We start from the raw sequence: 12855 nt of genomic DNA, 5'->3' as shown, positions 1-12855 counted from the left end.
TAATTATCCGTGATTCAAATTTAATCTAAGTACATAACCATGAATATAAAGACACTGAGTAGTGCCACCCTGGCATCACACTGGTAGCACTGCCACATTAAAATGATCTTTTTCTAAAGCTATAGGGACAACAAATTACTAAGTCGATCATCAGAATATATTTTCTATTACCAGTTCTACAACTTACTAAATTGGTACGTCTTACACTTACCACCTGTGAGGCCAGACAATATGCAATGGTCTTTGTTGATCATCAGCTCCAGCCAAAATGTTACACGGATTTTGTTTATGTTCCCCATGATGAGTGCTTGAATTATCTGATGAGCTGAATGTTTTCAAGTATGACTCCTGCCTTACTGAGCCACCCAGGTTTTCTTGTTGTGCAGCATCACAGGATCCAGACTCTGAATCAAAATTCTTCAATAAATTCTCAGAACCTCTCTGCTCCTGTTGGAAAGGAAGGGCCATGGATGGAGCAACACCGCCATTTCCTTTAAGGCTGAGTATCTTCTGTAAATGCGCTGCTTTGTGCTTGGGCATGAATCTGTTACAAAAAGAAAATGCAGTATACGTTTAGTGAAAATACTATTTAAAATGTGCTCTTTACCTTTCTGTAAGCACATGATGATGATGTATAAAAACTGAGAAAAAAAAATAAAGATATAACAAAAATTCTAGGAAGAGCACAAAAAGCAGTAGTCACCAAGAGAAAGTTCAAAAGTTTGAAATTAGACCAGATTGTCTTTGGTTTCCAAAGAGTTTCTGTGGCTATAAAAATCTGAACTGCACATACCGTAAAAAATCAGGGTAGAGCGATGGTTTAGCGTTTTCTTTACTTGTCTTTCTGGAGTTCTATGTTTTCCAGTCATGACATGGCCCAGTGTTTATTTTCAAAACATACTTTTGCTCATTAACCTACAAAAATGCTTGAAACTTCCTGAATTAACACTGGTTATTTCTGCTCACATGACTGTTCTGTATTCCTGGGCACTTGTACGCATTTTTATTAAGTTGACTTTGCTAATATTTCCTTTTTTAAAGAAAATAAATTTATTTATTTTTATTTTTGGCTGTGTTGGGTCTTCGTTGCTGTGCATGGGCTTTCTCTAGTTGCAGCGAGCGGGGGCTACTCTTCGTTGTGGTGTGCAGGCTTCTCATTGTCGTGGCTTCTCTTGTTGCAGAGCACAGGCTCTAGGCACACGGGCTTCAGTAGTTGTGGCACATGGGCTCAGAAGTTGTGGCTTGTGGGCTCTAGAGTGCAGGCTCAGTAGTTGTGGCACACGGGCTTAGTTGCTCCACGGCATGTGGGATCTTCCCGGGCCAGGGCTTGAACCCGTGTCCCTTGCATTGGTAGGCAGATTCTTAACCACCGTGCCACCAGGGAAGCCCAACTATTAGGTCAGCAGCTAAGCCAAAACCACATCTGTTGGACTTCATCTTCTTATTGGCTCCCAAATGGTCTAAGGTTTTATAAGGATCACATAGCTTGGTCCCTTGCTAATATTTCTTGAAGTATCTTTTTATATTTTTTTCATTACCATCTCACCCCTTTCTTCCCATAATGCTTTGTCATAGAGTTCGATATCTGCTACTTATCGATAGAAGCAAACACATAAAATGCAACCAAGGAATTCACCAAGTACTAGGGAGCAAACCAGTAGACAGAGTGGGAGACAGACTTGAGAACAACAAAGGAACCTGTGGCGGAACACAGTATATCAAGAATGGACATTCTAACTTTTAAAACTGAGAACTAGAGATTAATTCTGACTTGGGGATAAGTAAAGGCTAAAAGAGGGTTTTAGTTGACTGATTCTGAAAGGCAGAGAGGGGGAAGTTTTGAATGGAGGGAACAGTGAGATCAAAGGAAAAGGGTGTGAAAGAGCATGAACTCTTCAGGGAATAAGATGCACAGCAAAGAGTCTGAGTCCCAGGATCTGAGGTATAGAGAGGCAGTCTGGGGCCGGACAACAAGGGTGTTCTCAGAGGCCCTGAGCCCCATGCAGAGACTCGGCCCCTTACCTGGATTGTGGAGTATGTGAAGAAATGGAGAGTACATGCATTTAAGAGGTAGGTGAGGAAGAAGAACCACAGAACCAAGGAAAGCAATGAGGAACATTTGGAAGAGCTGAGAGGGAATCTGAGAGTAATATCACACTATTGAGGTAAATTAAGAGCTCCTAAAGCACGGGTAGGAAAAAGAACCAAGAGCTCTTAAAACTGTTAAAAAAAAAAAAAAAAAAAGGGTGTGAAACACTGCAGAGGTGTTACAGCAGCAGAAACGACAGGGCGATTTTGGCCTCATTATACCGTAGATCACTGGCTAGTGCCAGGGCGGTTCGTGTGGGGTGAGGGCAGAGAGAAACCAGACACTGGTTAGGGAGAGAGGGGGACAAAGAGAAGAAAGGAGAAGGCAAGGTCAAGTTTTCTTTAATGGGGTGCATGTCCACAGGGGTGCTCGCTTGGGGATACTTGCTAGGGAAGGGAGCAGGATCCTGAGGAAACAGAAAAGTCTTAGAAAATGGAAGTAGAGGGGCTTCCCTGGTGGCGCAGTGGTTGAGAGTCCGCCTGCCGATGCAGGGGACACGGGTTCGTGCCCCAGTCCGGGAGGATCCCACATGCCGTGGAGCGGCTGGGCCCGTGAGCCATGGCCGCTGAGCCTGCGCGTCTGGAGCCTGTGCTCCGCAACGGGAGAGGCCACAACAGTGAGAGGCCCGCGTACCGCAAAAAAAAACCCCAACAAAATGGAAGTAGAAAAACATCATAAGGTGTGATAATGGCAGGATGTTTGCTGCAGGGCAAGTAGGGCCTTATTCAAGAGAACACACACCGTGCTTCCTTACAAAGCTGAGAGGGAAGAAGAAGGGAGAGACGGAATTGAAAAGAACCGTTTCAGGTGGCAGGTGCGGAATCCAGTGCGTCCCCAAAGCCTTGGACGAGGCCATCTATTTCAAGCGAGGTGAGAAGAGATGGTGCTCAGGAAGTGACCTGAGTCAGAAGGTCGCCGTGGAGAGGGGGATGGGCGATCGCTAGTTCCGAACCAACGGGCAGGTGAACAAGGCTAAGCCACAGTGTGGGTTCTGCTGCGAACTGGAAATCCAGTCTGGCTGTAGTAATGCTATGTACATTCTAGAAGCAAAAGGCGTGATGTGGGGGGCTCTGTGCTTGTTTCGTGAGGCCTTTTGAGAAAAATCACCTGAATATATAAGCCACCTCCCCCCACACCCGTGCCCTGTCATAAGTGGATGAAGTAGATATTGCATATGGACAGATAAAACACAAAGAATGGGGCTAACCTCCTTGGTATGCCCTTATAAAGTAATACATTAATTCTTGATTTAAAATGGAAAAAGAAGGGAAAAGGATCTGAAAAAGAATATATATATATATGAAATACTAAAAAAAACTGAGTCACTTTGCTGTACACCTGAAACTAACACAGCATTGTAAATCCGTTATACTTCAATTTAAAAAACGAACATTGAATTTAATATCTCTCTTTAGATTATTAGGTTAAGGAAATTTATTGAATTATAATGAATGCTGTACTAAAAATGTTTCTTCTCATCTACAGACCTTTAAAAACTCAGTGGTCACAACCTCAGTCTTATTAGAACTGCTCTAATAAAAAATTAGAGAGTTTATTTTTTAAAAATGGAAAGAAACTTGGGCATATACAGATTAGAGTTTCAGATCTCACAGGTCCAAAATCATGAAGGGAGGTAACCAACTTTCTTCCTGAAATAAATTCAAAATATTGAGGAGATTCTAAGGAACTAAAAATCAATAGGAAAGTTCCCATCGATCACCACTAAAAGAAAAAACATGACTATGACAATATCCTCAACTTCTCCTAAACAAATGGAACAAATGGTAAGAGAAGGAACATCTGTACATATGTGGAAATCAACAATAGCGCAAGCGAAGTAACCTATTTGTTTATGTCAGATAAAGAACGCCAGGCAAGCTTAAAAAGGATTTTAACAGAATTACAAACTTGGTGCACGAAGGATTCACACACACACACACACACACACACACACACACACACACACATCAATGGGCATTGAAACAACATATCTTCATTTTAGAAAACAGTATCATGACCCATCTTGCTCATAAAATCCCTTTATATTGGCCAGCATGTGAGCAAAATTGCAAATTAAAAGAGATGGGAGATTGGCTAAAGGTTTGTAAGCAACGGGAACTGGTCACTGACAAGGAATCTAGCTGTGGACAAGGTGCTAGGCCTGCTTTTTTGCAATACATTTCCTAAATGTTCTCACGGATGAACAGAATCCCACCTTAACCCAGGTTGCGGATGACTGACTAGATAGGTGGTGGTGAATAAGGACATGGGAAGATGCAGAGTATCAATATGGACAGAAACCCCAAACTCAGCTTATTAATATTATGAAATTGACAAAATAAAATAAACCTGAAAGCAGTAGGACATGTGGGAAAGACTATGTAGATTTCCTGGAGTTTGACAAGATGAGTCTGGGCTGATTGGACCAGCCAACTAACTGATGCTGCTTGGTTATGGAACGTGATGTACAGGACAGGGAGAGACCAAGTCTGTGGGAGCAGAATACTGTGCAAATGCTGATTTCATCTGAGGTACCTGATAACTATATATGTTTGAAAATTAGAGAGTTCTAAGAAGAGCAATAATAATGATTAAGGCAATGGAAGAATTGATTTATGAGGACAGATTAAAGGAGCTAAATATGAATAGCCTGGTTAAGTGACAACTAGAGGGGTACATAATAGGAATCTCCAAGGAAAGAGAATAATTATTTAGCCAGGTACAAGGGGGTATAACTAGGAGTAATGAGATGAAATTAAGAATGGGAAAATTTAAGCTGAATTTCCAGAAAAACTCCCTGACGGTGTAATTTATTAGCTCATGGAATAAATTCCCTATGGAAATGCTATAGCTAGGGAAACTTAATAATAGAACTGGACAAAATACTAATAAATAATATAGATGATAATCCAGTACTTGAAAGAAGGTGGTTACGTGCTATGCTTTCCTTGTTTACAATATCTTCTCATATTTTTCTCTAATAGTCTTTTATATAGAGTGATTGTTACCCAAAGAAGTATTTAGGCAATTAGCTAAATCTAAAAGGAAATACGTCCTTTAGGTGAGGGAAGCTAAAATGACTTCAGTTTTCATATATTCTGCAGTAATAATTTTTTACTACTTTGTTTCAGCAGAGCTGATCTTGAAGCAAGCTGGACAAATGTATTACTATTTCTAAAAAACAAAACAAAACAAAACGATCCTCAACTACCATCCCACACAGTCTACTCTGATTCTCTGTGTGTGACATGAAACCCATATTTTCATAGACATGTTTTATATAAACAATTTATTGCCATAATAGAAATCAAAAAACTTTATTCCAGCTTTTCTAAATGTAGCTCTATGGTCAATTACTTCACATCAATACCAAGATCAAATAGACATATACTAACAAGCAGTTTGCTTAATAATAGTCACCACACTAACTAACCCATCCAGAACATTCTTAATCAGATGCTATTTGAAATGTACAGTGAAGAGAAGGCTGGCAATAAACGGTTCTATGCTAAAAAAGCAAATAATACCTTACCGATGGGGTGATACTGGCTTTTTTATAGAACCGGACAGAATGTTCACACTATCCTGGTGTGAACTCAGTGAAGTAACTATGCAAATAGGCACATGACCGAACACTTCCTTCCTCCTCCCCAGCTTCAACTCTGGGAGAGGTGCTAATGAGAAGAGGAAAGGTACAGAGATAAGGAGTGAAGGAGAGAAAAGAAAGAATACCAGTGAGCTGCCTTCTAGAGCACATGGCAGGCTTGCCGTTTAACCATCCCCTCAATTTTTCTTAAAGAAATGCTACTGCCCACCTTACTCACAGAATGTCCTTCCTGTTTCTGAATCTCTCAGAAGCCCTATTCAAACATGTTTTCACTCTTAGAAAGATTCTGGTTACCATAGTCGTTTCCAATCTGTTATCAGCCTCGGGACCCCACTCCCAACTTTTTTCCAAGCAATAGCCAATCTTTGAAACAAAAGTAGAACCTTCGCTCTGCTGCCTCTCCTTCTTTCCCACCTCTGTCCCCCAGGGTGGGTCCAGAGGCATTGCCACAAAACCCCAGTACTATGTTGAGGGATGTTTAAAGACACAGCTGGAATAAGTACTTTCCAGACCTAAATCTGATTGCTTCCCTGCACTACCCACATCCAAACACACAAACGTAGAGCTGGACCTGTAGGAATGGCCAAATGCCTTATTTGGATTAGTCCGAAAATACCAGATTTGGGCGGAGCTTAAACCGATGCTAAGATTGAGGGTAAGCAAAGGAAATGCTCTAGGCTCCTTAGCTGATTTCTGCTGAAGTTGAGAAGCCAGCATATGTTTAGCTGACCAACAGAGGTAGTCAGGAGGAAGGCGATAAGATAAAGCAAGTCACGTCGACTTAGGACATTGAGACTGATTCATGTGTTGTTGAAGAGAATGCTGTGGCTAAAATGTATGTCATGTGGAATACGTTGCCTACAAACATCTTTTTGAGAGATTTCAATGAAAAGTACTTAATATGGTAACTTCAACCTATAGAATCTCATAAATAAGCACCCACAGATAAGAGTCCTCAGGACATGATTAAGTCATGCTTCTCAAAGCAGATCTGGAAGATAACATGTGAAAAAAAATGATGCAAATGAGTGGATGATTAAAGAGACAGAGAGAGGGCATAATTCATCAACGAGTATTTCAAATATGAGCCAATGAGAAAAGAGGAGAGCCTTAGCAACTGGAATATGGAAACTGGCCTCCCTGTGGGGCAGGCACAGAAAGAGGGGGCTGAGGAAGCTCAGTGTGTGTACATGTAGCTCAGGTGTCGGGGAGGGAGAACAGTACGGCCATCCCTTCAGGCTGAAGTCTCACAAGGTGTGTTCTGTTTATCACGAAACAGAAGGTGTACGTATTGCCCTAGAGAAGGTTTTGTGAGAGATCAAGTTGTGGAAATGCTGGGTTAAACAAAGTTAAACGTTTCTTCACGGCAGAACTTCCCAAAGCACATGCTAGCATGTTCAGTAAATATGTTCATTCATTCATTCTTTTGTTCGTTCAATAAATATTTATTTAATACCTATTGTGTGATAGAGACATTGTGTTTATTGTTTCCCAAACTTAGCACTCAATGAAACAAGGACCAATCCCCCAAAGCCCTCACCACCACCCCCACACACACGCATACACACAAAGAGGCACCTTAAGAATTAATATTCGACAAAGGATACCCTGGGAAATACTACTTTAGACCCTAGGAGGTGCACAGCCTGAGTCAAAAAGCATGGGGAACCATATAGGTGATGGCATATTTTATATAGTAGGGATGGCAGAGGAGTGGGAAAATGCATTCCCTCTCCAAATGATGAAACTCAGCCCAAAAGGCCATTCACCAAGGCCACACATCAGTAGAGAAAAGGAAGTCTGAAGATATCAGGGAAACCTGTGAAAAAAGTAACAGAAAAAAATACAGTTCAAGGCTAATATGGATGACAGCAGAAAAAAATATCATTCGATTTTATCACAGCAATTTCTGTGGATTCCGGGACAGAAACCATGTTGAGAATTGAAGAGAAGGGAAATAGGAATCAAAGATAAATAATTTTTCCAAAACCAACTGGGAAGACACATCCAGGCAGTTCAGTGATCTAAGTTCTTGGGTGATTTATAACAAAAACTATTCACTGTTTCCAAACAATGTGTTGGAAATTAATTACAAAATTAACATTTTTAGAATTTTAGCCACATAAGCAAATATCAAAGATAATCAAAAAATCATGTTGCCCACATGTATCCAATATATCACTTATATGGTAAGCAGATTTATATAAACCTATAAAGTATAAAAGTAAAGATCTTAATCTAGCATTCTCATGTGCACGCATACACCCCCTATACTTCTTGCCACATTGTCTTCACTAAATAAAGGAATCACAAACAAGGAAGTCTATCATAATTAAAACTGGATGTCTGAAGACCACAACGTTGAACAGAAAGACAGACTTATGCTTGGTGGTTGGCTGTAGGGATGGCTGCTCCTCTTTACTGGAGATGGCTATGGGCTAATATCCAAAAAATAGATGGCACATGTCTATGAAGGCTGTTTCAACAAGAAACTCTGGCAGAACATTATTTGAACAAATTTGAATCACAGATGAGTCAATCACCATCCACATGCACATAGCACAAATGCTTTGGGGGAACAGCCATCCAACAACACCGCGGCTGTTTAGGCCATGTCATTGAAATGCTCGAGTTTCGTGCCTGAGCCAAATTTCAACTCCCATGGTGCAAATTTTCAAAGCCAACATGCAACATTGACAGCAGTCCGAGAGAGGATACTGAGCAAGGGTGTCTTGCTTTGACTACGAAGAATCTGTTTTGTGACAAGATAGGAAAACAGGATCCATAGAAACTAGCCTCAGTTAAAATTAACAAGCAAACCCTACTTGTTAGCCTGAGAAAGGCATGCTGAAACTGAAAGCATATTTATGGCTATCAGGCTGGCCTCATTATCCATGTATGGTCCCAGGGATGAAATACTTAGTCAAGACAGCATCTTCTCTTGAAGGCTGCCAAAGAGAGAAGCTTCAGCTTCCTCTCTTCTGTTTAAGGTCCATCATTTTCTGATGTCTGTCCTTTAAATAGCTGGGATATATGACTGTCATAAGGAAAAGATGGTTCTGTTCCCATGAGTCTGTTTTTTTATATTTTTTTCCACCAGCATTTCTAAGAATCATTTCTGAAAATCTAACACTCTCCATGTACCTTATTTATACCATTTATTTACAATACATGGCTTCTTCTGGCAACACAATTTATGTAATTAGTATTATTTAACTTAAATAATTATGCCTCAATTCCTCATTCTCTTTTTAAAAAAAATTTTATTGGCGTATAGGTGATTTACAATGTTGTGTTAGTTTCAGGTGTACAGTACAGTGAATCAGTTACACATAAACATATACCCACTCTTTTTTTAGATCCTTTTCCCATACAGGTCATTACAGAGTATTGAGTAGAGTTCCCTTGCTATACAGTAGGTCCTTATTTGTTATCTCTTTTGTATATAGTAGTGTGTATATGTCAATCTCTCTTAATTCCGAAGTGTTTTAGATTGTACACACTGCTAATTTAACTGCCTACTAGTATGAGCAGTTTGTCTTATGCAATTTTATAAAATCCCTTGATGATATACTGCTCCCATACAGAAAACTTAAGGTCCTTAACAATGTATGAGACTAGGAAAACCTACCTTGCATGTTGCCACAGCCCATGTTTATCAAACCCAGAGCCAACCTTGTGAACAGATGCATGCACACTTCTCATGATTCACATTCCTCCCCCGAAAAGAGCTAAGCACCACAAAACCCTCTATTTTACACAAGGTTTACTGTAGTAATTGAACACAGTCAGCAAAGTTGCAAGCTAAACTGCAAACAGTGAATCTTTATCTTCCTACCTCTCCTGTAAGCACTCTCCACCAACTAGTTGTTAATTCCCTAACAGCTTTATGCTCCTTCCCAGTGGCCCAGGGCCCCCATCCCTGCCACGCTCATCACCATGCATCCCCTTGCATCTACCTTGAATCATGCACTGTTCTTCCCTGTTGGCCTTGTTGGAAACTAATCTTAAATTCCCACAACGTACTAGTCATCTTCCATGCTCAATATGTGCCACTTTTCAAAAGCACAATACCTTAATTCAAGGAAACTAATCACAAATGGGATAATTGCACAGTAAGCCTATGAGATTCTTTTGGGAGGACAGGTGGAGAGAAATCTCTGTGAAGCACCTTAAAGTAAGTCCACTCAGGCAATGGGCATGTTGAAGAGGGGAGAACCCAGGCTGTAGTATTGGTACCCAGTATTGCATCGGTACTTCCTGTATTTGTGAATTTATTCAAATCATTTAATTTCTCTGAACCTCAGTTTTCTGATCTATGAAATGGGATAATATCTGTTTTTCCAAATTTCTTGAGAGGATTAAAAGAGAGTTGGTAATGATGTGTAGATGAGCTGAGGAAATCAAAGTAAACATCCCATTTCCTTGCTTCTTTATGTAACATCCACACTTACGGAGTTATTTCTAAGGCCATCTTGGGTAACACTGGATTTCTTAGTTTGTAAATGCGTCACTGTCTTGACTCAGTCAACAAATATTCATTCAGCAAATATCTAAGCTCCTTCTATGAGCAAGAGGTTGTGTCTATTTTTTTTTTTTTTTTTTTGCGGTACACGGGCCTCTCACTGTTTTGGCCTCTCCGTTGCGGAGCACAGGCTCCGGACGCGCAGGCCCAGAGGCCATGGCTCACGGGCCCAGCCGCTCCGCGGCATGTGGGATCTTCCCAGACCGGGGCACGAACCCGTGTCCGCTGCATCGGCAGGCGGACTCTCAACCACTGCGCCACCAGGGAAGCCCAAGGTTGTGTCTATTTTTACAAAAATGTTAGAGCATATGTAGTGACATTTCATACGTACTTATTTTGGTCTCTTACCCCCAGAAATTGTAAGCTATCCATATTACCTTTAAACTAAACTGTATTTACTGATTCCATTACTACAATGATCTAACTTTTCCATTTAAACTTAATAATTTGCTCATCATTTGTTTCATTAATAACTCAGAAGTGAAGTTTTAAAAGCTTCTATTCATTCACCCCGCTTAATTTAACGATAGTATACAAAAATGAAAAAAGTTCCCAAATGTGAATCTGAAGTAATTTTTTTCAAGCAAGAGGAAGTGGCTGTTTCACGTGTACATAAACTCAGCAAGCTGCTCGGTATGGATTTACCTCGTTAGCAAGTAAATGTTCACATTACTCTGGGAATCCCATATCTTCTACAGCATCAGTAAAGCACTGAAGGAAACTATAAAAATGATCTCTAATCACATGTCCTATTCCACAATTTTTTTTGGAAGCCATTATTTGGAGGTTGAAAGCAAGATAGTAAAATGTGCTGGTATTGAAGAAAGGATCACTTTCTTCTTTCCAAACAAAAACAGGAATTCCCTTAGGGCAGTGTTTCCAATTGGAGAGTATCCTTTAAAGCATGGTATCATTTTATGGGTGCTATGGGCTGAAGTGTGTTCCCTCAAAATTCATATGTTGAAGTCCTAACCCCGAATGTGACTATGTCTGGAGACAGGGTCTTTAGGAGGTAAGTAGGGTTAAATGAGGTTGAGGTCATAAGGATTGGTCCATAATCCGATAGGACTGTGGTCTTACAGGAAGAGGAAGAGATCTCTCTTCCTCTCTCTCTCTTTCTTCCCCCTTTCCTCCCACGGCCACATGTGAGGACACAGCCAGAAGGCAGCCAGCTGCAAGTCAGGAAGAGAGCTCTCCTCAGAATTGACTAGACTAGCACCCTGATCTCAGACTTTCAGCCTCCAGAATGGTAAATTCCTGTTGTTTAAACCACCCAGTCTATGGTATTTTGTTATGGCAGCCTGAGATGACGAATACAACTGGATACTGTTGTGGAAAAGAGGGGAAAGAATCAATACCATGATGGGTGAAATTTCCTGAACAGGGTATCAGGAAAATGATAGAGTGGAAGGTACCATATCTATGTCAACAGACAGTGACAACAAGATGATATTGTACAAGACGAGAGAGCTAACCATCAAAACTAATAAGAGAATTTGGGGGATGAAAAGGAGAAAATATGAATTGTGAAACAAAAATGTTCCTTTTTTAACTAAAAATAAAAAGAATAGAGAACTGAGTTTAGGAAGGAATTTTTCTTAAAAATTTGTTCGGTTGTGAATAAAGTCACTTAATCTTTTGAAACCTGGGTTTCTTCATATGTTCAATGAGAATGAGACCAGTCCCCTAGACTTCCAATGGAAGTAGGAAGATCAAACTTCTAATCAAATCTACTGATTATCTTATAATTATTAAGAGGCAAAAAGGCACACTGGGTCAAGCAGGGCTCTAGGTATATTGTATTGTTTTAAATTCTGGGCTCTGTCACTTATTAGCTAACCTGGGGAAAGAGTTTTTTCTCTAATTATCAGTTACCCCATCTGTAAAATGGAGCTAATAATAATGCTGCCTTGCAGAGTTATGTTTTCCATGTTGCTTGGCACATAGTAAGAGCTCAGGAAATACTATTATTTTTTATTTTTGATAATAATGGAGAAGGTCAACATTATGCTCTCATGGTTACTAAAGAGATAATCAACATTCTAAAAACTCCAGTCTCTGACTCCACTGGCCCTCTCATAGTTAAGCTACTTTATAAATCAGAGACCCATGCCTTTTTTTAAGATGTGTTTTTCTTGTTAACTCTCACAAGTTACACTTTAGCCATCCATTTAAGGCAGGCATTTTAATGTTGCCTTACTTTCATTTGTATACTAATCAAAGATTTGTTCTCTGTCTAGAGGCACATTAATTACAAAAAGGCTCAATGTTATAAATCAAACAAATATATTCCTCCCTTTCTATTATTTGTTTCCTGTGGTGCTTTTTTCTACCTTACACTTTTCCTTGTCTTTCCTTTTATTCCTTCATTTTTCTAATTGAGAGGTTCCATCTTCTCCCTTCTTAAAGCTGTATAAACCAGAAAAGTAAAACCAGGAAATTTAAAACATCAGTTTCCAGGTCTCTGAAGCATGAACAGATGGGCATCAAAAATCCAGTCTTTTATTTTTTCCTTTTTCATTTTCCTACCCACAACCTGAATAAATCAAAATTACCAGCAAATCCAACTTCCAGCACAAGCCCCCTTTTTTTTTCAATGCTACAGCATTAAGTATTGATTCACTACAAGTTCTC

The 12855-nt window shown here is 40.0% G+C and overlaps 1 protein-coding gene across 16 annotated transcripts in view; it reads right to left on the bottom strand.

The window, feature by feature from the left end:
- GTDC1 (glycosyltransferase like domain containing 1) overlaps nt 1-12855 on the bottom strand; it is a 420502-nt gene that overhangs the window by 97005 nt on the left and 310642 nt on the right. For all 16 annotated transcript variants that reach the window (XR_003794007.1, XR_003794006.1, XR_003794010.1 and 13 more), the window contains one exon: nt 212-544. Coding sequence is in view for 5 of the 16 variants with exons in the window: in XM_029225830.1 (XP_029081663.1) it covers nt 212-544 (333 nt within the window). In the remaining 11 variants the exon portion in view is untranslated. The remainder of the gene's footprint in view (nt 1-211; nt 545-12855) is intronic.

Source organism: Monodon monoceros, unplaced genomic scaffold, assembly GCF_005190385.1.
Source record: "Monodon monoceros isolate NGI ecotype Baffin Bay Population unplaced genomic scaffold, NGI_Narwhal_1 Super_Scaffold_16, whole genome shotgun sequence".
NCBI lineage: Eukaryota > Metazoa > Chordata > Mammalia > Artiodactyla > Monodontidae > Monodon > Monodon monoceros.
This window is presented reverse-complemented; position numbering and strand designations above follow the sequence as displayed.